Source organism: Oryza sativa, chromosome 10 (assembly GCF_034140825.1).
Source record: "Oryza sativa Japonica Group chromosome 10, ASM3414082v1".
Taxonomy (NCBI): domain Eukaryota; kingdom Viridiplantae; phylum Streptophyta; class Magnoliopsida; order Poales; family Poaceae; genus Oryza; species Oryza sativa.
In genome coordinates this window covers 517,569-542,997 of record NC_089044.1, presented here as the reverse complement: position 1 = coordinate 542,997, position 25,429 = coordinate 517,569, and the positions used below count along the sequence as shown (strand labels likewise).

Here is a 25,429-nt window from a genome sequence, read left to right as displayed (position 1 = left end):
AAAAATTGGTTTTGACCCTTTACTTAAAATATAAGAATTGAATTTTTCCTCCACATCTCTACAGATTTTTTCTGTAAGACTATCTATCTTTACATTGAATTCCTCTACAAATTGCCCCCCAATGCTCTTAGTATCTGAATTCTGCTCGGCCATGATCCCAGTATATGCACAATCAATTTGCTGTGGACTAAAAGCATTGAAGTGTGATGTATCATAAGAATATGATATAGAGGGCTCTTCATACGACATATGCAATGGGGGGACATCAACACGTTCTTTCGGCAATGAACTATGAGAATTGCCGAAAGTCTGGAGAGATTCACGTGATGCACTATATGCCACAAAATCAGACAGAGGCGTATGTATACTCGTTGAATTTTCATTAATTCGGCCATAATCATAAATAGCACATGAGGCCGAATTATAAGCGTTGGACATTATACAAGATGAACCATGAGCACGAGAAGAAATCTCCGATTGAGAAATATTTGGTATGGCATGTAATGGATTAATAGAATCAACTGGATAACTAATATTACCATGTCCATACATTTCTTTCATCGGCAAAATTTGTTGTGTAGTAATAGGTTGCAAAATAATCACCGGTGAATCAAAAGGTGCACGTACATTGCTAGCATTATTAAAATTTATAGTATATGAATTACTTTGCATAGACTGTGACATGCTGTGTTCATAATTTAAAGAGCTCAAATAATTATTTTAACTATCATTAGCCGATGCAGTATATATTCATTAAAAGTAGATCTAGCAACATTTATATGAGAATTTATAGGACTTGCAAAATTATTTGAAGGAATAGACAAAGTATTTACCTCGCAGTTGACGTAGTGAGGTAGCGGTGTAGCACTCCAGTACCCATCCATGTATTTTCAGCAAGCCTTGGCCTTTTCCTGGTGCAATTGATACGTACACCTAGCAAAATCCAAAAGAGATTAATTTGCACTTACAGATCAAGTGTTACTCCTATATGCCTGGGTTTGGTTGCTGTGTAGCCGTGAAAGCTCTCCTGAATTTCCTGATCAAGCACTGTTTAATATTTGTTAGCCCTGCATGCTACCTCCCCACCGAATTAAACAATTCGGCAGAACAGACCGCCGGCGACGGCCAAAATCGATCTACAGAGAAGATTAAAAAAATTAAATAGAGAAACTATGCCGCGGTAGATCGGCTGATTTCGGCCAAAAAGTTTACGGCCAAAACTTGTCCCCAGCGGAGTCGCCAAAATATATTGACGCTTTTTTAGTCAACACAAGATCACCTAATGATTTGAGGTGCAATCAATAGAGTCGCCAAAATCGATAGATCAAAACCGGCTAGCAGAGCCGATTTCAAGATTAATTCACTTTCACGGAATCAAGTGACTAATTTATAAGCAAATTAGCAAGGAAGATAAATATCGTACTTACGTGACGACGAACGACTAGTTTCCGAGCAAACTAGTAAAGGATAACCTTCTCGCTTTCGTGGAGAAGCACGACCGTTTTTCAGCGCAAAACGGTAAAGATTAACAAAATAGAAAAGATCAGAAAGTAAAGAATAGGAAACGGTAGATTGATAAATAGTAGATTGAAATTGTTCGGACCTCTCGCCAACGTCGGAGCTGTAAATTTATACTGGCACCACACCCGGCACCATAGGTCTCCCTTCATGTTCGGTGGATCCATCCTTCCTTCCTATCCGAGTCGATACCGTAGGCATGTAATCAGGCTAATGATGATCTTCTATAATCTTCACCACGTACCAGTCCACCCGATTCACCTCTGTGGCTATCCAAAACTCCTAATCATCCGGCTGCACCTGCATGGTCTGTATACATATATGCATATCTCCAAAATAGGTAAAATTCTACAGCCACCCAACAAACTGCACACACATTTGACCAACTCTCAAGCAAGCCATTCAATGAATCGTGAAGCTAAACTACACAATCTGGCATGCCTAAATGAACTAATTACTAGCCAAATTATGGCATAAACAGATGTTCGTCCCCGATCCAGCATATTACAGCCTATCAGAGTTACAACGACCTTTGTCCAGACACCGCGGGTAGTGTGGAGATTATGGGTACCCCATACCCACACGGCGTGGTTATCCGACTAGTTATAGGAGATAACTTATATCTATGGAATATGTAACAGATCATGACTTGGGTATTACGTTTCCTTTATATTACGAAACGGCCTAAAGTCCTAGTTTGATAATATTGTAAAGTAGATTTAGGAAACCGATACCGTATTGGTTAAGGTTTCTATCTTATAATCCTGCCCCCCATCCTATATAAGGTGGGCAGGAGGCCCTCTAGGGGGCATGAGACAACCTGATCGTCAGATCTATACTATACCCGGCGGATTCAAATCCCCAAACAGGAGTAGGGTATTACCTCTCATTGAGAGGGCCTGAACCTGTCTAAATCATTTGTCTCTGCATCTATCTACTTTTAGGTCTCATGTGCTACCCCCTTTTATTATTGCCGAATTTATGTTTCGACAGGTAGCCGCTCCTTCTCGCCTATGCTAGGTCGCTATGCGGGTACAATAGGTGTGCATCTCTATTTAGGAAAGAGCCTAGGATAAAGTCCAACTCTTGCTCCATTGCTCTATAGCTAGTTGAACACAAGTCCTAAATTGTAATCGATAACATACACATATTTAACAAAAACTGTAACAAACCCCACCTTAACGAATATGACACACCAACCTAAATTTATCCCGTACACTCGATCTTCGGTGTACAATCGGACTTGAGTTGGTCCTTTTGCTGCTCACGTTAAGCCGTCCCAACAAGCGTTCAATAGGCTCATCGTAACAAGAGACTCCGCCTATCAATATATGCAACCTTTTCCTCTTGACTCCACCTTTAATAGTATCTCAACTTCCCACCTATCACCACAGTCATCTTGTCAATAGAAATTTAATTAATCCTTTCAAGGTGTCACATTATAAACTTCCTGAAGACTATTTTCACCTTCATCTTTCGGACTATTTTCACCTCCATCTTTCGTCTTAAATTTTTCTTAATCTAATCCATAGCTAGATAACATATGTCATCAATAAATAGATAAATCAAACTCATCAGACATTAATTAAGAGAAACCTTTCTTCCTTCTGTCCTATGAACTGAGCTAATAAATCCAATATTCCCGCTTCTCGCATCTGTAGAGTAAACCCATGATACTGCAAGAAAATTCACTGTTGCCTTGAATAACTCGAAGAAATTATCACCATAATGTTTGCTCTTTCTTTTTAGTAACGTAGATTTTATATATCTCTCTTATGCAAATCCCACAGATTCTGAATATTTTCGATATTATCAAACAAACCCGTTGAATCCATCAACGTATTTAACCCGCTGTTGTCCTCACCGCACACAATTTAACTGACTTTGGCACCAGCTAAATTGAACAAGACCTGCTCATGTGAATAGACGGTCATCGTCAGTAACCAGCCAACCACATAAACAGTACGAGGCCCCCTAAACAGTAACCAGTTATCAACAGTAGTTGGCCCACAATAAACCAGCCCAAAAGAAATCGGAAATGCTTTCCATCGAGCGTCCAATCAGACGCTACTTTGGACGCCTCCTCTTTCTTCCCGATTTGATTTACCTTTCCCATAGTGCAATGGACTTTAAAAATGTTGCACATATATAGTATTAGTTAGATATTTCAATGAGTAATTATTTTTATGTTTCATTAGTTCCTTTGTAAGAGTTGCGTGCCATACTTTTTAATGATCCAGTAAAGATTTCGCTTTCAATAGTTATAGATAGATGATTCATGTATAAATTGAAAATGTTTCAGTTAGAAATATATTTTTTTCATTCTAAATATAGCCACGTGTGATCTTATTTTGAAGATTTATTTGCAACAAATATAATTAATAATACAATCAAATCGTGGATCTGATCAATAGTTTTTCTGTTAAATGCATTGAGCAGGTAAGTAGTAGCATATCTCTAATTTTTGTCAAATTGTAATAGCATAACCCTACACAGACGAATAGTAATGGTATTTTTTAATTCGAAGAAGTTGTAATAGCATGATCCAATTAACCGTAGTTTGTACAAATGTGGCTTATATATTACAAAATGTAGAATATGTGCACTTGACGGTCAAGACATTTAAAATTATTTTTCAACATCCAAAAATTAAGAAACATATAGCACAGACCTATCTATCTGTAACGGCTCAGCAGGCATTACAAACAATTGGTTACACATGTGTCCAATCATCTGTAACGGCCGGAGACCCTTAAGGATAAAACTCATCTATAACAGCTTAAAATTAGCAGCCGTTACACATAGAGGGGACAGTTCTAGGGTCTTCCTCTTGGTTAAAGATAAAACTCACTAGCAATAGAAGCACACTACGCTGCGCCGCCTGAATCAATCGCCTGAATCAATTGAAGTCCAATATGTTCGAGGAATAATATGCATATACTATTCACCCATAGCATTGGTTTATTTTTCGTCTATATCCCATAAACTACCCTTATAAAAAAATTGCACATACAAAAATATAGTGTATAGGCTAAAGGAGAAAACCAAAAGGTATTGGAAGTTTGAATAAATAGAAAAAAGGGGCAAATTACATGTCAATTACAATGAGTTTACATAGGTTTCAATGCTACCCCTTTTCTCTCTATACGCTAGAATCACATTGGACTATTGGATGCTAAAAACAGAAGACCTAAATGCCTACTGTTGGTCCATATTAAACATATGCAAAGCTAAAATGAACAGATAGAAAATGATGTTTTTTAAGTGCAACATGCAAGTGCCCTAGTCAACAACAATCCTCCGTTATGTGCGGTTAGTGACATCGGTACACCTAAAAAAAAGTATACTACCTCCGTCCCAAAATATATCGCAATTTTGAGCTGTGTACCTAAACATACCTTTCAAGATATAGGGCCAGAAGTTTTTATATTTTGGGACAAAGGTAGTAGAAAGTTTTAATAGTAATGTTAGTACAGCTAAAACAGTATAGTATCAACCACTTATATAGAGAGATAATATTTTCGCTTGGCATCACAATTCTAAACACATGCAACCAATTTTTCTACCAAAAGTTCTATCTTTTTTGGAGTGGAGTAGTACAAAGTGCTGCTACCATGTGGCCACGTGGCAAAGTTTATGAGCGAAAGCATGCATAATCACTTAACCAAAGTATGGATGCAATAACATAAGCCTTATAGTTCTACAATGCATATATACTTCTTCAGGTTAGGTTCCATTTTTTTCTTCCCTGTTCCTTTTAAGTAGCCGGCAAAATATACAACGCGGAAACAAAGAGCTTGTAAAAGCACAGTGGCAGCAGGCTACACTACAGTTTGACGAAACAGATCGACTGCACAACTTTTAGGATTTAAAAGTGTGCTTTCACAAATAATGAAAAAAACATGTGTAAAATAGACTGGTGAACTAAACAGTGAAATAATCTATCTGAGCACAGACATGTAAAAGCAAACCAACTGAAAGACAAAATATAAAAAAAAATGGACTATGATATTGCTTTACCTTTGCATCGTAACGGTTAGGATATGTCTAGCAAAGCATTCCGATTGAACAGTTGATGCACAAACTAAATTGAAATGTACCTTCAAAAGAAATTTACGTTCGTCTCAGATATGAACAGGAAATCAGCTTTCCGTGATGGATCCAATCCATCCATGTCTTTTTCGACCTAATAAAAAAAGAATATAGAGATATGTGATGAAGCATGAATAAATGAAGGTCATTCTCGAGACTGCTAATGTTTTCATGACTCAAAAATGGAGCCATCCTTCTTTTAAAGAAAATGATTGAAGACATATCCTAACAGTGTATATAGTCATAATCAACTGATAACATTCTTTTGGCGCCCTTCATGTTTTGTAGAGATGGCATGAAAGATACACATCAATGCTAGTTTAAAATTCCATCTCAAGTGAATCTCAGTGGAAACAATATACCTTGATGAGGTAACTAAAGTAGAAACTAAATATTTTAAATGGGTGTAACTCAATCATCAATGACATAATGGAGCTACTGAAATGGTGAGAATCATTTCCTCCATTAGCTACTTAAAAGAGGCTAACAGAGCATGAATACTCAATTCACATCATATCACACTGGAAGAGGCACTGGCAACACATGGATGAACAAATTCTTCGTACTCAGCAACACCAACAGAAAAAATCTCTTCATGCAAGCAGGAGAAAGCTTTAAAAACGAATTGGTGAGATCAAATAGTAGAGACACAAAGGCTATCAAAGTACAATGTATATATGGAAGAAATTTCATCAGAGCATATGAGAGCAGTATAATAACGCCGGTTGTTATGTTACCAATGTAACTCAGAAGTTGTACTGGATGGTCTTTACAAAAATTAAGCTCAATTATGTAGTTATGTTGTTATACAACAATTTGTGTATTATTCAGCAAATGAAATGCAAGATACATGACGACGATATACATAATTAACCTTAATCATAGAATCATTATCATAAGATTAAAGATCAAGCAAAATAGCAATATAGTCTATATGGCTCTGGGGAACTTGAACGGAGCTGGCAGTATTTTTCCCTTACATATGCAAGCAGTGTAAGTAACATTTTACACTTGATGGTGTAAATATCCATGTCTAAATATTTTTTTGTATAAAAAGAATTAGTAAGAATAGCTAATCAGGTTGTACTGGTCGAAAAAGAATTAAAACAATAGCAGGAGCATCTGTAATATAGAAACCTATAAAGGGTGAAGGAGATGTAACAATGTACAATACCTTCAATAGCTTTGATAATAATAACAGCTTTGATAATAATAACTCCATGCAACTCCCACTAAAAGTATGATCTAACATTGTTAATGTTATGATAGGATACTCTGCATAGAGATGAAGAGATCAATTAAAGAACACATCTCAACAACATATGGATTTAGAATATAACATGTGAATATAAATAACTCTGATATGGTGACATACATCTAGTTCTTATGTAGCAAAAAATAGGGAAGCAACCTAGATAAGTTAAAAATGCGAGGCGACTGATAGAGAGGATTTTAACATTGAACTCATAAATCCCTTCCCTAAGAAATGTGCTATCACTTGCCATATACTTTTTGCTTGTCTGATGCACTCTACAGATATTTTTATGATCATATATAGACATAAAAGGCTAATGAATTAGCTTCAGTCACTTACTGATTGTACTTTGAGATACCGGTCGATCAATGCAGTAAACATTTACCCAATCAAGTTAATTAACATGTAAAGCAAGGCAGAATGGGTATCTACATCCAAGTGGTGTATGTGTATTTGCAGGAAAAGGTATTAATTAGCAAACAGACATACATATGTGATCCTTTCGTTTATGCTTCCAAAAATAAATGCAGGCTGCACATAAAAAAAAAAGTTTTGAATCAACGGAATATGGCCTTCTAACAGCGAAATCTGTGGTTCCAAAAATAGATGCAGGCCTGCACATAAAAATGAGTTTTGAATCAACGAAATATGGCCTTCTAACAGTGAAATTTGAGAAGCATAATGCAGGTAAAGCATTTGTAACCTCATATCTTCAGACTTGATTGACCATGCACCACAGAAAAATCAAGTAGAGATTTCCACCAGTCATATAAGCCTGATATGAAGAAAGCATGAGATGCAGGACTGTAAAGAGAACTGAGAAATCAATTTGAGGAGTAGTATCAGCAGGAGGAGATTTGGCTGCTGCCACCCATGTCGAGTTTCACCTGTTGGTTGCCGCGTGCTTGTAGGCGCTCGATGCGGAACAGATCTTGCAGAACCAAGTTCTCGTGGGATGGAGAAAGAGACGAAATGGCGGCGACAGTGGACATCGAACTCGCAAGAAGGGGGCAGCAGCCGCCGCTAGCTCGCTGGGAAGACGACGACAGTAACCACTGGCTCCGCACCGCGGCAGCAACGGCTGGCTCAGCGAGCTTGAGAGGAAGGCAGCGGCTCCGGCTTCGCGAGCTCGAGGGGAAGGCGGCGGCTGGCCATAGGCTCCATGAGACCATGAGCAGACGGCGGAGGATTTCTGGGAGGGGAAAACGTGAGACAAAGGAAAAAGGAAAGCACGAATGACCAGACAACCATCGTCGCCGAGCCGCGGTTGTCTTCGTCATGGTCGTGCTCGAGCCTACACAGGGTGGTGGCGGCGGCCTGCTGACCCCGTCCGGGCGGCAACGGCGGCTCTCATTCCTCTTTAGGACGCCGGATCCGCCGGTACCGGCGGTTCTCGTTCCTTTCTCTGGAGCGCCGGATCCGCCGGCGAGGAGAACGGGGTCACCGGATCCAGCGGCCCCGGCCTCCTCACTGGGAGATCCGGCGGCTCATTGGTAGGGAGCGGCAATGGTGGCACGGCGAGTAGGTTGAGGGAGTGGAGGAGGAGTGAGGCGGCAATGGCGGCACCGCGAGTAGGTTGAGGGAGTGGAGGAGGAGGGAGTTGCGGCGGCGACGACGCACGCGAGGGAAGGAGGACGGAGAGGCTGCGGCACGATTGGAGGTGGTGGGCAAGGCGGCGCGCGTGGGGAGGAGAGGACGGGCGGCTAGGGTTTGTACGGGCTGGCGAATCCAGACCATCCGTTTCCAATCCAACGATCTGACGATGGTGGAAGGGTAGTCAGGCTGGGACACGTGGACGGCCAGATCGACCTTAGCATGTGATCCGACGGGCCACATTAACGGGGATGTACATGCTATTAGCGAAAAGAACAAGGGATTTTCTGAAAAAAAAACGATGACGTGGCGCCCTAATCCTCAGCCATTCCCACGATTTTAAGTAAACAAATATATGTCACGGTTGCTACTCTGTGGCACATTTTCTTTTTTAAAAAAAGATCCAATTAACCAGATAATTCAAAGCATCATTAGAAACATTTAGAACACATAACTCATCAAAAAACTTGTTGAACCTGAACAAGAATTCATCACAGAGAATCAACACTACAATATGAACATGAGAATCACCTTGCCCCCCAGAATCCTCACAGAGAATTGACATTCAGCCCGACTACCATCTCCTCTCTGCGACGCTGCCACACCACCGTGAGCCGTGTCATCCCTTCATCATCCAAACCACCACTAGGCGCCACGAGCTTGAGGAAGGTGGCTCACCTTAGTTGGATCCTAGTGACCGTGTAGTCAACGTCATCGCAGCCCTCACGCTAGCCATCACCATGCCGACGCCCACGCCCTTCGTCAGCCGAGGCTCGCCACTGCCGCCCATTGTCGCATGATATGGCGGTTCCAAGGCCAGCTCACCGCCGTCGCCGAGTTTAGCCGTTGATATATATGCCATCCCGGCTATGGGGAGAGGGAGCTCCCAAGGCAGTGGCGTCGGTGGATCCGCTCACCTCTGCTGCACCCACGGCCACTGTTGTCGCTCTGGGCCCCACCGCCACCTGCGCCAATCGCCGTAAACAGGAAAAGAGGGAGGGAGGAGGGGGCAACCAACGTGAGGACCGTTAACAGAGATAAGGAGAGAGTTGCAAGCTGGTGACGGATATGGGGAAGGAGGGGAGGGGAAATGAGAATTCAGGGGGAGTGGGCGGGTAGAAGAAGTTTGAGTAAGTTGGAGTTGATTATAACTAGAAATCATATGCAACGACTTCCAATGTTGAGCAATTATATAGGAGGGATACAGATGTAACGGCTCCTAAAATAGAGTCATTACAGATAAGGTGCACACATCTGTAACGGCACACATGAGATGGCTGACATCTGTAACAGCTTATCAAGATGAGTGCTAATCCCTAATGGCCCGAATGTCGCCCGTTACAAATATGTGGTATGTAATGGCACACTTAGACCCATTACAGATGACTCGTTACAATATTATACTCCATCTGTTTCAGGTTATAAGATGTTTTGACTTTGTTTAAAGTTAAACTATTTAAAGTTTGACTAAGTTTATAGTCAAATATAGTAATATTTATAATACTAAATTAGTTTAATCAAATCAATAATTAAGTATATTTTTATAATAAATTTATCTTGGATTAAAAATGTTACTATTTTTTTCTACAAACTTAGTAAAACTTAAAGCAGTTTGACTTTGACCAAAGTGAAAACGTCTTATAACCTGAAACGGAGGGAGTATATATACAATTGATGGATACCGATTGGAGAGGCCATTAAATTTTCCATTCTCACACGATACATTTATAATTTTATTGTAAAGGTAAATGACATGAAGAAGGTACATAACAATAACACAAGTACTACCTTTGACCAAATTATTTTATTTATGATCCTAGACACATATAGAGGTAGCTGGCGTGTCTAATTAATCAGGTGGCGGTATAATTGGCGTTGAGCTTGAGTATTTGTTGTTGGAAGGCGTCGACGTGGTCGGGCGTAACACAGCCAGACATCACCCTAGCCCCTTCCTTTGTGGGCATGAGCATGAAGCAGATGGGTGTAGTTTTCTCCAGTAGAGAGAAGAGCATCCTCTGCGGGTAAGTCATCACCCTCGCCGTCTTCCCGCTGCCGAAATCCACCTCCTCCAACCCGATGTTTCGCCATGATGTCAAGTAAAGCAAGCTCTCGTATCCATCCACCTGCTGCCCATCGCTGAGCTCCCGTACCATCCTGTCGCTGCCTTCTCCGAACTGCTCCGGTATGCGCTCCTTGGCTCGCCGTATGATCTCCACAACGTCCATGATGTCGCCGTTCGCCACCGCGCCGCTCTTCGCCATGGCCATGTGCATCATGCTGCAGTTCCCGTAGTAGCCGTCGTTGACGCCTGCTAGGTACTTTCGTGCGTTCACTACGAAGACTAGTATGGCGGGAGCCTCTGGACTCGCCATCACCGCTCGTGTACGGCACTTCCAAAGCACGGCGGCGACTGCCTCGAACGCCGTGATGGTGGTGGTGGAGTGCTGCCCACCATCGTCGTTGGTTCGTCGTCCTCGGAATCGTCGGATGTGGTTGATCAAGCTTGTCGGGACGGTGACGTTGTTGAAGGTGAGGTCTAATGGCTTGAGGCCGGGTAGAAACTGGAGAAGGGCCATGGTGAAGGGAGGTACGACTTGGGTTGCGACGATGTCGTCTTGCCTGACCGGGACGATGGACGGCGAGGGCAGCCCACGGGCAAGCTCGCCGACGGCTTGTATGAACTGTGCTATGCCGACACCGTCAGCCAGGCCATGGCTCCATGTCACCCCGACGACGAAGCCTCCACAGGATAGCGTGGTCACCTGCACCCACAGCAGAGGAGGAGGGCCGTCGTCGCCGACGTCGGGCGTGCAGTTGAAGGCGAGCTGCTGCACCACCGCCGTCTCGTCGTCGGTAGGTTGGTTGTCGGCGACACGCATGAGCTCCTCCATGGTGCAGTCGGCGGACGCGGCCACGAACATGACTCCGAGCTCGCTGGTGCAGTCGATGTAGAAATCGCCGCCACCGTCTTCGTCATCGTTGCAGGAAAGACGGCCGGCGATAGGATAGTAGTGGACGAGTGCTTGAGCGAGAGCCATCTTGATGGTGTCCGCCGTGGGCTGATGGTGATGGATGATGGGATGCTCGAACGCAAGCAGCACTGTCATTGGCACCATGGCAAGAGGCATCTCCAGTGGAGAGAGAACGATCTTGCTGCTGGAAGTCTTCACCGGCGGCTCCGATGGTCGGACGACTACCGGCGCCGACTTGCTCACCACAGTGCTCATACTTCTCTATATCTAGCTCTAACAATAAGTCAGCATCTCGTAAGCAAAAATATAAACAAAAGCATCAACTTGTTACGTTTATTGTGGTGCAACCAATCTACTAGAGTTTAAGTTCTAGACTTAATATAAGTGTTCGTATTTATGACTAATTTTTTCAGTGGTAGGCGGCGTATCCGTCCATAAGAATTAACGAGACGTCTTAGTTACTTTGTCAATCTTTATATATGTCGGTATAGATTTTTGAAATTGCTCGTAAGGATAGAGTGTGATTGTGTGTGTTAATAGAGAGAAGTGTATGCACATTGTGGACGTATAGATTTGTACTCTATTTAAAAAAAATTATATGAACAAAATCATCGTACCAGTAGACAGTAGTTGACTCTTGCCTCACTTCAGTTACGAACCAGCTGCTGTTGCCTGACGAGGGAGTGGAGCAATGCCGAGACGGTATGAGCTATGATCCCCTTTTAAAGGAGCCCCATCTTACCCCTAACCATTAATACGTAATTCTTTTTCTAATTTAAAATATGTATTTTCATGGTTCAATTAAAAAATTAATAGCTTGAAAGGAGAGGAGCATTACACGTAACATGCATGCCAAATTAATCATGCACGGCGGGAATTAATTAGGGAACTAGTTATTCCACGTCATGCATGTTTTTCAGAAAGATAGCTTTTCATGTCATTTTAAATTCTCATAATTTAGTGTAAGGTGGGTGCAATTTAGTGTAAGGTGGGTGCACAAACTTGTAAGGTGGGTGCAATTTAGTGTAAAAACTTGAAAAACTCTCGTTTCGGTACACAAACTTGCGTAGTGCGTGCGAACCAAGGGCAAGACATGACTTCATCACCAATCTTATTGAGTTGGCTTGTGATTAGGATGCCACATTGGCGCATACACACGTTATGGGGGCGTGAGTTGGCTACACATATTTGCAAATAACCCCTCATACATCTTCCGATTCCTCCAAATCTTCTTTTGTGTTGTAGCCCACGATGATGCCCATGCTAGAGATCAGTTTTACGATAGCCTACCGCCAATTGAGTTAGCAACAAAAGGAGATAAATCAGGAGATTGATATTTGGATCAAGGTGGAAGGCCGCGAATTGGATCCAGGCGGTAGGACTTTGCTGGGAGAAAACACGCCGGCCACGTTTAGGGCAGCGGTGGCAGTACGTTGCCGCCGGCGCTGAGGCAACATGGTGCCAGGGCTGCGAAGTGAAGGTGCACGATCTCCTGTATACAGTGAGTACTTTAGTTTATCATGGTCAAAAATGAGATTGTCTTTCTCAATTCCAATTTTTATGGAGATTTCTTCCTCTTATTGTCGATTTATTAGGTATTGCAAACGAGAAGGACTATCAGTTGTTTTAATTTATGCCAAGAGCTAGTTCATGGTACACAAAAGCTATAATTTTTGTTGACATTTATGGTATAGAAGTGATCATGGCAAATTTGTATTTTTGGAGAGCAATTTGATCATTAATGTACTGCTAGCTTCTGTTGTTAACTATGCTTTCTTCCTGGATATACCCTTAAACATCTGAACCTAAAGTAAACTATTCTGAAGATGAATAATTATCTGTACACAATATATGTAGATTCCAAAGATGAAGAATTCAGCATTGAGATGCACCACGGAGGCTTTTTTATGGGAAATGGTGTAAACCGGGCTTATGTTGATGGTAGAGTAAGCTGGTTTGACCATTGTGAGTCAGATTCTTGGTCACTGTTGTGGGTTGATGATTTCATTGAAGAATTAGGATATGAGAAATCTGATAACACCAAAATTTACTGGTTGCTTCCTGGCAAACAATTAAATGATGGGTTGAGGAGGGTTAAGTGTGATGCAGACACTAATAGTATGGTCGCTCTTGTACCTAGGGTCCGATCATTTGTTTTGTATGCAGATCATCAAGACATAGTCGACGCTATTGACTTAGATGATGTGGCAATTATTGGTTCAGATCCTTTGCGTACTGCTGTGAAACCAAGTAAAATAATTAGGGCTAAGAGTGATGGTGGGGAGTTGATTGTAGATAAACGTGCTACCGACGCTAAAATTGATGATGAAGAGGAGTCAAGAACTGAAGATCTAGATTTTGTTGATAGTGATTATGAGATTGATCATGGGGATGATGACTTGTTTGATAATTGTGTTGAAGGGCAAATTGAGTTAGCACATAATAAAGAGGAGGGTTCAGACTATGGTTCATCTGAAGATGAAAGGTTGATGATGCCAGATATTTCTGAAGAAGAAGAAGAAGAAGAAGAAATCAAGTTCAGTTTTAAGAGTTTTAGGGCTGATGTAGACATGGAGACACCTGAGTTCAAGGTTAGCATGATGTTTGCAGATGCTGTAGAGCTTAGGAAAGCAATAGATCAATATACTATAAAGAACCGAGTTGCTATTAAGAAGACACGGAATACCAAAACAAGAATTGAAGCTAAGTGTGCTGAAGGTTGTCCATGGATGTTGTCTGCATCTATGGATAATAGAGTCAAATGCTTAGTGGTAAGGGAATATATAGAGAAGCACACCCGCTCTAAACAGTGGGAGATCAAGGCCGTCACAGCTAAGTATCTTACAAAAAGGTACATTGAGGAATTTAGAGATAATGACAAAATGACACTGATGAGCTTTGCTAAGAAAATTCAGAAGGAACTCCACTTAACACCATCTAGGCACAAGCTAGGTAGAGCTAGAAGGATGGCTATGAGGGCCATATATGGAGATGAAATATCTCAGTACAACCAATTATGGGACTATGGACAAGAATTGAGAACCTCTAACCCAAGGAGCTCATTCTACCTGAACCTACTTTTTGGTTGCTTCCATACTTTGTATATGTCATTCGATGCTTGCAAGAGAGGGTTTTTGTCTGGGTGTAGACCTATCATTTGTCTTGATGGATGCCATATTAAAACAAAATTTGGTGGCCATATCCTAACTGCTGTTGGTATGGACCCAAATGACTGCATTTTTCCCATTGCAATTGTAGTAGTTGAAGTTGAGAGCTTGAAAAGCTGGAGTTGGTTTCTTGACACTCTAAAAAAAGACCTTGGCATTGAGAATACATCTGCATGGACAGTGATGACTGATAGGCAGAAGGTATAACTTCGTCTGATTTTTCATAATATACATAACTTACATTTTAGTTCCTAACTATAATTCTTTATAATTCGTTTCCAGGGGCTTGTTCCAGCTGTGAGAAGGGAGTTTTCTCATGCTGAACAAAGATTTTGTGTGAGGCATCTATATCAAAATTTTCAAGTGTTACATAAAGGGGAGACACTAAAGAACCAACTTTGGGCTATTGCAAGATCTAGCACTGTGCCCGAGTGGAATGCCAATATGGAAAAGATGAAGGCATTAAGTAGTGAAGCTTATAAGTACCTTGAAGAAATTCCTCCAAACCAATGGTGTCGAGCCTTTTTCAGTGACTTTCCGAAGTGTGATATCCTTCTTAACAATAACTCAGAAGTGTTTAACAAGTACATTCTTGATGCCAGGGAGATGCCTATTTTGTCTATGCTTGAGAGGATTAGAAATCAGATCATGAACAGGTTGTACACCAAGCAAAAAGAACTAGAAAGGAATTGGCCATGTGGCCTCTGCCCAAAAATAAAACGGAAGGTCGAGAAAAATACAGAGATGGCTAATACATGCTATGTTTTGCCTGCTGGGATGGGAGCATTTCAGGTTAGCGACAGAGGATCTCAATACATTGTTGAACTTAATGTAAAGAGATGTGATTGCAGGAGGTGGCAGCTCACTGGGATTCCTTGTAACCATGCCATTTTCTGTCTAAGACATGAAAGAATCAAGCCAGAGGATGTAGTGTCATTTTGCTATTCAACCAGGTGCTATGAACAAGCTTATAGCTACAACATAATGCCACTGAGAGATAGTATCCACTGGGAGAAGATGCAGGGTATAGAGGTGAAGCCACCAGTATATGAGAAGAAAGTGGGGAGGCCAAAGAAAACTAGGAGAAAATAGCCCCAAGAACTAGAGGGTGGGACTAAAATTTCAAAGCATGGAGTAGAGATGCATTGTAGCTACTGCAAAAATGGTGGTCACAACAAAACTAGTTGTAAACAGAGGAAGGCTGACTTAAAACTTCAGAAGCAACCTATGCAGCAAATGGCGACTTCATCAATTGTTGATTCAGAAGAGCTTGTCATCACTCGGGTAATATTTATACTTATTTTGCTTGTGTATTTGTTTATCTCCACTAACTATGAATTTTAAACTCATTGTATATTTGTTTTAGGAACCTGTCATCACTCAGGTACTATTGATGCTCATTTTGCTTGTGTATATGTTTAGCTGCACTAACAAGGAATTTTAAACATAACATATATTTGTTTCAGGAAATGCACCTGCTTAGCATACCCCAACAAAATTCTAACTATCTGAGTTCATCTGTGGTGGAAGCTTTTATTAAGGAGGTGACAATCCTTCATTAAGTTCTCAAAGAAAAAACAATCCTTCATTAAGCTAGCATTTTGTCAGCTAATAGCAACCATCATAAAATTAGTACATAATCTTTTACAGGCTGCTAGCAACCATCAAGAAAGGGTGAATCCAGGAGCAGTGCTAGAGTCTGCTTTCATTGCTACTAATAGGAGAGAAGGGGTTCAACCACCACTAACCACATCAACCAAACAAGGCAGGGCCACATTGAGGAAGAGAAGTGCAGCACCCAAGAAGAAAAACTCTCCCAAGAAAAAGAAACAGTAGTTTATACTATGCATTCATAAAGTTGGTTCCATGTTATCGATTTTGAGCTACATTACTAGTGCACAATCAAATTCATGTCAAGTTATGCATTTAGTTTTCATTCAGGCTATTCACTGAATTTTATTCAGGATCTCAGTTTCTGTTCAAAATATGCACTCACGTGTTTCATTGTGTTCAGATTTTGTCACAATGTGTACAATTAAGCATTACATCCTTGTTGCTTCAGTGGATTTAATGTTCATGCTGTTAATCTGACGGCACAATGGCTTAATTCCTTGCTGCTTCAATGTCTGCACTGAAGCATTGGAGCTAGGCTTCAAAGTTGCTATATGAATTGTCAGAGTCTGAGATAACCGATGTTGGCCTAAAGCAAGCCACTCAAATGCCTACCGCAGCATCAACTTCTAAGCTCTCCCACTAAACTTGACCTCCTCGCCATCTGTCACTATCGTCAGTCTCGGCAATACTGTTGCAGCCACTGCCGTCAAACTTGACCTACCCATTGTAGCCACCGTCGGACTCGACTCCCCCCACGACGTAGCTATCGGGCTCGACCCCCATCACTACAGCCACCGCGGATTCGACCTCCCCAGCTCCCCGCCGCTATGAACACCTCTCAGATTCGTTTCACTGAAAAATTATACATGATCGAAATACCAAACAATAGAAGGGGTTTTCTGATAAAACAGGGCCATTGCTTACGAGCAGGCAAACCTGTCCTTCTTACGTGAATGCTTAGTTGGCGGTCTACTCATCATCCAACTCAGCAAAATTAGATTTGCTATTCTATTTAGTCATAGTCCGCACGCACCTATACAAGTTTGTGCACCAAAACGAGAGTTTTTCAAGTTTTTACACTAAATTGCACCCACCTAACAAGTTTGTGTACCACGGACGCAATTTACTCTTAAAAAATTAATAGCTTGAAAGGAGAGGAGCATTACACGTAACATGCATGCCAAATTAATCATGCACGGCGGGAATTAATTAGGGAACTAGTTATTCCACGTCATGCATGTTTTTCAGAAAGATAGCTTTTCATGTCATTTTAAATTCTCAAATTTGCAATACCTGAGCTTTTCCCATAAAAAATTGCAATAAGTGTATATTTGAAATTGGTTGAAAATGGTTCAGAAAGTTGTTTTGATGCCAGACCTGTTTTCGAAAAAGAAAGAAAAGGGTCTATCAGAATATTTTCACAAATCATCGAAAACGAATTTGGATTTATTTTTTCTCGACAACAGAGACACAAGAAGGGCACTATCTGTCGGAAAGCAAAAACTTTCCAGAAAATTTCACCGAAACGAATTCAATTTTTTTTATTGGAAACGGAAATGAACTAAGTCTGTGGTGTGAGTCAGTGAATGACTGTGTTTGTGTTGCGCATTTCCTACTCTATAAATGCCAGTTGTCCTCCGTGAGATGTTGTATTGTTAATAACTTATAAATGTGATATGTGATACTGAGATGTGCACTTCTGCCCTATAAATATCAGTATGAGATGTGGTGTTCTTCACTTTGAGATTTTTTTTAAGGGAAGTGTTTACTATCTCAAAAGATGAAAATTTGGACTTGGCAAAGTCAACTGTGATCTGTGATATTTCCTTATGATAAAGTGGTCTCGTAGTATCGTTAGTTGCTAAGTTTTGGAATTTTTATCTATTGCTTTAGACAAAATTTTGAAGCTCAGTTTATGGGGTTTTATATTCCTATAAATATTCATTACCATGTTCGCTTTGATTCATGTTTGCTTTGTGTTTGTGTTTGATACTCCATCCCTAAATGTTTGACGCCGTTGATTTTTTTAAACATATTTGACCATTCGTCTTATTTAAAAAATTTAAATAATTATTAATTCGTCATTTGATTCATTGTTAAATATACTTTATTTATGATGATGACACAACTAGCTCGGATATAACCATGACTACCTTATGTATTAATAAACCAAAGGTGCATATGTTCTACATTAGATTTACTTGTTATATATTTGAACAAACGTTGCTACACAATGAGTTTTGTGTGTTTTCGTTTGCAGAGGTACTTGCTTGGGCGAAAGAAAAGAGACCAAGCTTAAGGAAAGCATGGATGATTGAAGAAGTTGATTGGGTACCAAACCAAGACCTTCTCCAATTCTTCTTTCATCTCACCACGTCACTTTTGGTCCATAGAAGACAAGAAATGAAGTTCTACAAGAAATGATCTAGAAGGAATTTCGGGGCCCATAAGTACTTGTTGGAAAGCTTATGAAGTCTACTTTTAGATGGTTTTGGTCCCACGTCAAAATTCCTACCGAGCTGCCGGGAATTTGCAAAACAAGCCATGTCCGAATCTGATTTGGGTTTTGGGCCTTGTAATTGTGTTGTGGGCTTAGCCCAAGGGGGTGCGCGCCCTAGGGCAACCCTAGGACGTCCCTAATCACATTTATTCAGTAGCCGTCATCGTTTAGAGTTGGGTTTTGCTTAGATAATTCTGTCAAGAACAGTTTCGCCGCTAGATCGGTTTGTGGAACCCCAAATTCGAGTGCTTAATCATTCATATGCAATTGTGTTGCAATATATCTTATTCTTGCTTGTGTTCTTTGATTCGCATGCAGGGATTAGCCTTCTCGGCGAGGTCAACCGGGTTTCGACATGGTTGATAATCAGAGGAGACGTGGTGCTGCAATTGCGGGGCTCAATAGCGTGTTCGTTCAGAAGCCAGATCGAGTTGTGTCGCGACTTCGCCCAAATCGTTGTTTATCAATACCTATCGGAAGATCGGGACCTACATCCTCATCATTTTATGTACACATAGTTTTACATATTTCACAAAAGTTTTTGAATTAGACGAACGGTCAAACAAGTTTAAAAAAGTCAATGGTATTAAATATTTAGGGACGGATTTCAGAATTTCCAATTCTGATTCCAAAAAATATGGAAGCAAAAATAGGTAGTTTCCACATGTTTCAGAGCAGTCTTCTCATCCCTAATTTCAATATATAGATTCTTTCAGCATTTTAAATGTATGTTTTAACTAGAAAACATTGCTTATATCATTTGGAAATTGATATTTTGACATCAACTTTGGATTTTTACTTGTAGGATTTTTATGTTAATTAGTTTTTCAATATATTTTGCGAAAGGGCATCTAGCCTATTGGTTAAAAGAGCCTCAGTAGCACCTTATGTCCTGGGTTCGCTCCCATGGGGAGCGAATTTTCCAGGATTTAACGACATTGTGCTTTCAGTGGTAAGCAACATACTCATTGACAGCGAGACGCCTATGGTGACTTCGTCAATCTCCATGATTTGCTGGTCCAGTTTTCGAAAATGCTAATAGGAGTAGGGTTTGCGTACGTGCGTTCATAGAGGTGAGTGTGTGAAGATGCTCATAGGGGTAGGGTTTGCGTACGTGCGTTCATAAGGGTGAGTGTGTGTTGTGAGTGTCTGCATTGTACTGTGTAATTCTCAAAATAAAAGTTTATATATATATTTTATAAAATGCTAGAGAGAAGATCATGTGTAATTATGATTGTCGCAAAATATCATGTTGCTGATTTCCATATGTGATTACATACACGTAATTAGAGGCTTTCCGTAGAATATTAGTAATTGGTATAGTATGGGCTAGGAAAGCGGCTGTGCCTTGCAAGGAATAAAAATTATTGGAAAGTTTATCTATTTGTTTCTGTTTGGTGGCTGGTACAATTAAAGCGTTCCTATTTTATGGCTTCATGGACATTAATTTTATGGAGTCCGTACATCACCATTTTATTATACAAGAGCTTGCCACGTGGGTAGACTGGTACATTTATTTAAATACTTCAAACCAGCTGGATTAGCGGCTCAAAATGGCTTTTGCCCTGGCGTGGCCCTCGCTGGGTGCCGACACGTCATCCGGCGCTGGATTTTGGCTGGGTTTCGAGTCATGTGGTTGCTTGGTTCATACACCGTTCGATCATCATCGTGTGGCTCTGGCAATCATCGATACGGCACCGCAATGGACCAATGGCAGACAGACTCAGCAAGGCCCACCTTGACAGGTGGATGGTTGACGAAAGAGCACGCAAGCAGCGACGAAAAACACAAGTAGCTAATACTAAGTTGTTGCTTTGTTTTTGGGTAGGCATGGTGTATGGCTCTCTCTTGCTGTTGCCGTGTACAGCCAGCCAGTGTTTGATGCACACAGTGGTAGAATATGTCCATGCCGTTCCCTTGTCCTTGTGTGACAACATTTTTTTTTGTTTATGGGTGGATTTTAATGCGTGCTTCGAAGACCACGTCTGTAGTGGGAGCACTGTGTGCCCACTCCACTACTGCAAGAGTATGCAAGATGCTATTGGCTAGATTACTCCTGGTCTCCTCAGTCATATCGTTCCTATATGGTGGACATTGCCTATACATCCTTCATCTCTGTATTGTGGGCCCGAGCTGTGTTCTACTCCATTGGTGTTGGTCTAGCAATGATATATGCTACAGTGTATATTATCGATTTTATTCGGTGCTACAATTGAGTAGACACAGCTGTTTGGTTGATTGATGGGCCGGTCTGCCATTAGACGCTTAGGTGCTTGTTGCTTATTGGTGGATGTAAATTTGTAGGGTCTGAATTAATTTTTTTCCCCTTGCTCCACAGCACTACAAAATTGTTGCTTTGCTTTTCATTTTTTCCCTTCCCTTTCGCTTTTCCAGTCTCATCGGTTTCTTCACATTTGTTGTTCTCCGTTTATTTCCTGCCAAAGCTCTATCCATTTTGCCTCTACTTAATCGTCCATCCATCATGGCAAGGTAAAAGTTGGTTCGATATGTATTCTTTCATTCTTGCACATATGCATCACCAAAAGTTTTTTCTATATTCCATCCAAAAAAATAATCTTGGGAATCCTAAATGAAATTTAATGTGTAAAATTTTTTATTCCTCCAAAAGATTAGGTAAAATTAAATCCCTAAAACAAAAAAGTGAGTCCGATGTAAAGCTACCAAAAGAAATCAACTTATTTGTCCTGCTGCGTGCCGATGATGTTGTTGACGTGTAGAGGTCCATGAGAGTGAGACCATGGGTGACTTAATTCTCTCTGAGCAAGAAAAAAAATGATACAGTACCAATACTTTGATATATGTCCAACGCATAGGAGGTTCCAAGCTAGCATAACCACACAAACAGGTCAACCCCTTCTCAGTTCTCACCCTGCTAGGCTGCTAGACCCTCTCTTCCTCCTCATTCCTACCAGATAAACAGAGAAAGAAAAGGTCTCATAGCATAGGAACCAACGAGGCAGGACGGCAGGAGGCCTGTTCGCTTGAGGTGTCTAGCCTGGAGTGCTTGCCACTAGGAGTGAGGCAGCGAAGGGGACATGGTTGCTGGCGGCGGAGTCAATTTGATGGTGACGACTGTATGCGGTGGGTCTCGACCAGTAGTGACGAGGAAGAAGGCGTGTTCCCCGGCCGACGGCGAGGAGGCGCCGTCCCCTCGGCGGCGGGGTGAAGGCCTGCAGACGAAGGTAGTAGCAGCCCAGGCGGCGGTGAAAATCAAGAGACGAGGCGGAGGAGGCTAGCGTGACGTTAGGGAAAAAGGTGGGTCCAGATCGGCGCAGGCCCAGTGGACATGGATGAGAGGGCCGACGAGATGAGGCTCCATGCTAGCAGTGGAGACCTGGACGGAGGGCGCTCGATCTGACCAGATCGAGTCAGCGGCGGTGGTTGGAGACGCCTTGACATAGCCACGCGAAAAAGATGATTTTTCACTCCTCGCAGGCTGAGAAGACGCGGGAGCGTAGGATTGGGAATAGGAGAGGAGCCCTCACTCAGCCTCAGTATTGAGAGCGAATATTACAGGATAGAAACTCCACAAGTTTAGCATCTGAATAGGAAATCTATTGGAGCATATTTTTTTAAAGTAAAATCCTCAAAAATTAAGATTCATTGCTGCTCTTCCTTTCGATGGTGTTCAATCTTGATTGCTTATTGATTTGCTTTGATCTTTCCATTTTGTTAGGGGAGAAGATCTGCATGGGTTGCATCGGAGCTTCAAAGGTTCTTAATTACTTTTAGTTAGACGTGCAAGAGCTGCTGGAAATATGTCACGCCCGAAAATTCACTAGTAATTTTCGAACTTATTTGTGCATAAAACTCTCATCCAGGAATTAGCCGAAGTACACAAACTGACAATTCAATATACAAATCCATCATAATAATAACGTTACATACTTACAAAAGAAAAGAAAACAGCAGCGGAATAACGGTCTAGCGATGGCTTCAGCTCCACTCCCACAGGCAGCTCAACTGGGGTATAAGCCAAACGTCTTCTCCTTCTGGATCCTTTTTCTTCAACTGAGGTTGATTGATTATTGCAAGAATGAGCATATGACATACTCAACAAGCCACACAGCAAATATGCAAGTGCACAAGGATACCAAAGGATGGCATAATATAGGCTCATTTGCAAAAGCAGCATTTAGCAAACATTTAAGAGAAGTAAAATAGTAGAGTAATTAATCATCAATTTTAATCAACACTGAACAGCACCCCAATGCTGCACAGGCCCAACCATCCTGAACAACCATACCCGGCTGTACAGATCTAACTCCAAACTAGGAGCTAAACAAATTATTACCAGTTATTGCATCAATAATTATTTGAGAGGTGTGAGACTAATCACGAAAAACATTGCTCAACCCGCCCATAACCGCGGGCACGGCTATTCGAATAGTTTTACTCTGGCTAGAGGTGTACCACTGTACCCACAAGGCACGATTCCACACATGTTGCCATGCCCCGAAGTACCACCACGGCACTTCAAAGGGGGAAATCGTGACAATACCCTTCGCACAACACAACTCACCACAGTGCACCATTCCTGGATCATAATCTCCCCCTCAAAACCAGAGGCAATGGACTCCCCAGCGACCCCCACGAACTTCTCGCCGCTTCTCAGTCTAGCACCCCGTAATGAATCATGCTATATAAAAGATAAGGCCGTTGCCCACGCTGGCTTTTGGTTGGTACGGTTAATGTTTCACAATAGTAGCTCGCGAACCGGTCCTTAATTGCCATGAGCACGACCTTCACAACCATGTGCTCACAACCCACCATTGACAAGTTTTAATTATCAGTTAATTATCATAACACGATTAACCATCGTGAGCTACATTAAATATAACCATAAATAATAATGTAGTATATATGATTCATCCCATTAGTGAGCTAATGTTTCTAAGCATGGCTAAGTAATTATATATATAACATTTAGCTGAACCAAACCAATACATAAGGTTCAAGCTAATCAATTTATTACCCAAGGTATCAAGGAATAGGGCATTCAATGCAAATTGGCCATAACAAAGGAATAGGTTCACACCATCCGGTGACATTCGAAAATAAATACACAGTTGAAATAAATAGAGAATTTAAATATAGGATCAACATGCTCAAAGGATTGTGTTTAGGATCTTTGTGACTTGCCTTGCAATAATCGGTCTTCAATTAATCTTCTTGAACACTTCCGACGCACTCACGAACCTTCGCAACGACGGAAACAACAAGCTAACACGCAAAACGAAGAAAAAGACTAATAAAAACCAAATAAACAGTAAAAAACAAGCATAAATAGTATATGTGGATATTTTTAACATGTAGATCTCGATTTTAGAAAAATTTAGCAACTTGAACCACTTGAATTGGAGTTACGATGAATTAGTTATGAATTTCTGAAGTTTTAATCTATTTGCATCTGGAAAAAAAACTGGAAAAAGGAAATATGACGTCATGCTGACGTCATCATCGCCGGCACGACACCGGCGACGACCTCGCCGGCGATAGAGAGGTCGGCAGGGCTATCTAAAGGCATCTACACGTAGAGGACGACGACGCGAACTCACCGGTACTAGCAAACGCGATGGACGACGACGAATGGTGGCCGGCGGCGAGCTCTAGCGGCGGCACGGCTCGGGTCGACGTCGACGGCAGCGCTCCGGCGGTCTTCGGCGGCTGCGAAGGGGCGGCCAGGATGCTCCTCCTCCGTGCGCACCCAACGGCGGCGAAAAGAGGCGTCGGCCACGGCGCTGGCGGCGGCGCGACGCGGCTGCACGACGGCCGGCAGCGGCGGCGACTAAGACGACGCGGCGGCGGCGCTACGAGCGACGAGGGAACTCTGGAGTTGGGGCAAACGAAAGGGGACGCCAAGGAGATGCTATTTATAGGCTTGTATTGAAGAGATCGGACTCCAACCGCGAGAAATCAAGCCGGGAAAAACTAGGGTTAGTTTGGAGAGATAAACTCAAAACGAATTCGATTTGGTTTATCCGGGCAAATTTGATCTCCGAAACCTTAGGGGAAAGGAAGAGGATAAGGAGGAGATGATTTACCCTCAAGCAATCGGACTCGAGGGCGACCGATTGAGGCGGATTTGGCGGAGAGAGGCGGCGGCTCGGGCTTGGCAGCCGGCCGGCTGGAGGAAGAAGAAGGTACTGTAGCGAGGGGATCTAAAACAGACTTCTCCTGGGCTTCCACTTCCAAGGACTGATTAAAGGAGGGACAAAAAGCAGACTTGGGGAAAGAGAGGGAAAGGACTGCAGGATGAGAGGAGACTGGGCCGAGAGTGAGAGGACTTTTCCTAATTCGGCCCGAAAAGGAAAAGGTGAATTTTAATTACTTTTCTAATTAAATTAATCACTGAAATGATCTTTGAATTGTTAAAAATACTTCTATTCCTCAAATAATTTCAAGAAAAATCTTGAAAATACTTGGACCCTCAAAGTATTTAAAAAAATTATAATCAGACCATTTAATGATTAATTTAATATGTGGATAATTACTGAAATGTTCTTTGTATGATTAAAATTAGGAATTGAGCTCCGAAAAATCCGAGAAAATTCCAGAGAGTATAATTAACCATGGAGAATTTAATAAAAATTAAATCCAGCCATGCTTTATATTTAGGAAATTTTATTTCTCACATTTAACTTCACTTGTAAATTAATGAACATTTAATATAAATTCTAATAATGATTTATTAAAT

General features: G+C 41.6%; 1 protein-coding gene, 2 long non-coding RNA genes and 1 pseudogene across 6 annotated transcripts; 1 reads left to right on the top strand and 3 right to left on the bottom strand.

Annotated features, from left to right (window-relative positions):
- Positions 1-361: 361 nt before the first annotated feature.
- LOC107278993 (uncharacterized) lies at positions 362-7,583 on the bottom strand. Of its 2 annotated transcripts, XR_010737123.1 has the most exons (4): positions 7,569-7,580; positions 7,355-7,479; positions 6,785-6,885; positions 362-5,704 (listed from the first exon to the last, which is right to left on the bottom strand). It is a non-coding gene; the product is annotated as an uncharacterized lncRNA (long non-coding RNA). The 2 variants fall into 2 exon arrangements; XR_001540334.3 differs by having other exon boundaries at positions 6,785-7,479; positions 7,569-7,583.
- A 2,560-nt stretch (positions 7,584-10,143) lies between these two features.
- On the bottom strand, positions 10,144-12,126 carry LOC107275569 (acyl transferase 15). 3 transcript variants are annotated; one of them, XM_026020955.2, is made up of 2 exons: positions 12,048-12,126; positions 10,144-11,703 (listed from the first exon to the last, which is right to left on the bottom strand). In XM_026020955.2, the coding sequence occupies exon 2, from the start codon at positions 11,683-11,685 to the stop codon at positions 10,312-10,314; it is 1,374 nt and encodes a 457-aa protein (XP_025876740.1). In that variant the 5' UTR covers positions 11,686-11,703; positions 12,048-12,126; the 3' UTR covers positions 10,144-10,311. The 3 variants fall into 3 exon arrangements, with proteins under 3 accessions (XP_025876740.1, XP_025876741.1, XP_015613490.1); XM_026020956.2 differs by having other exon boundaries at positions 10,144-11,697; XM_015758004.3 differs by having other exon boundaries at positions 10,144-11,691.
- Positions 12,127-15,129: 3,003 nt separating this feature from the next.
- On the top strand, positions 15,130-16,433 carry LOC136353688 (uncharacterized; annotated as a pseudogene).
- A 6,133-nt stretch (positions 16,434-22,566) lies between these two features.
- LOC136353729 (uncharacterized) lies at positions 22,567-24,905 on the bottom strand. Its single transcript, XR_010737127.1, has 3 exons — positions 24,777-24,905; positions 23,875-23,955; positions 22,567-22,743 (listed from the first exon to the last, which is right to left on the bottom strand). It is a non-coding gene; the product is annotated as an uncharacterized lncRNA (long non-coding RNA).
- Between the last annotated feature and the right edge of the window lie 524 nt (positions 24,906-25,429).

What these genes read in the sequence shown, in the direction of transcription:
- LOC107275569 (XM_026020955.2), bottom strand. Translation starts at nt 11,685, where the DNA reads ATGAGCACTGTGGTGAGCAAGTCGGCGCCGGTAGTCGTCCGACCATCG.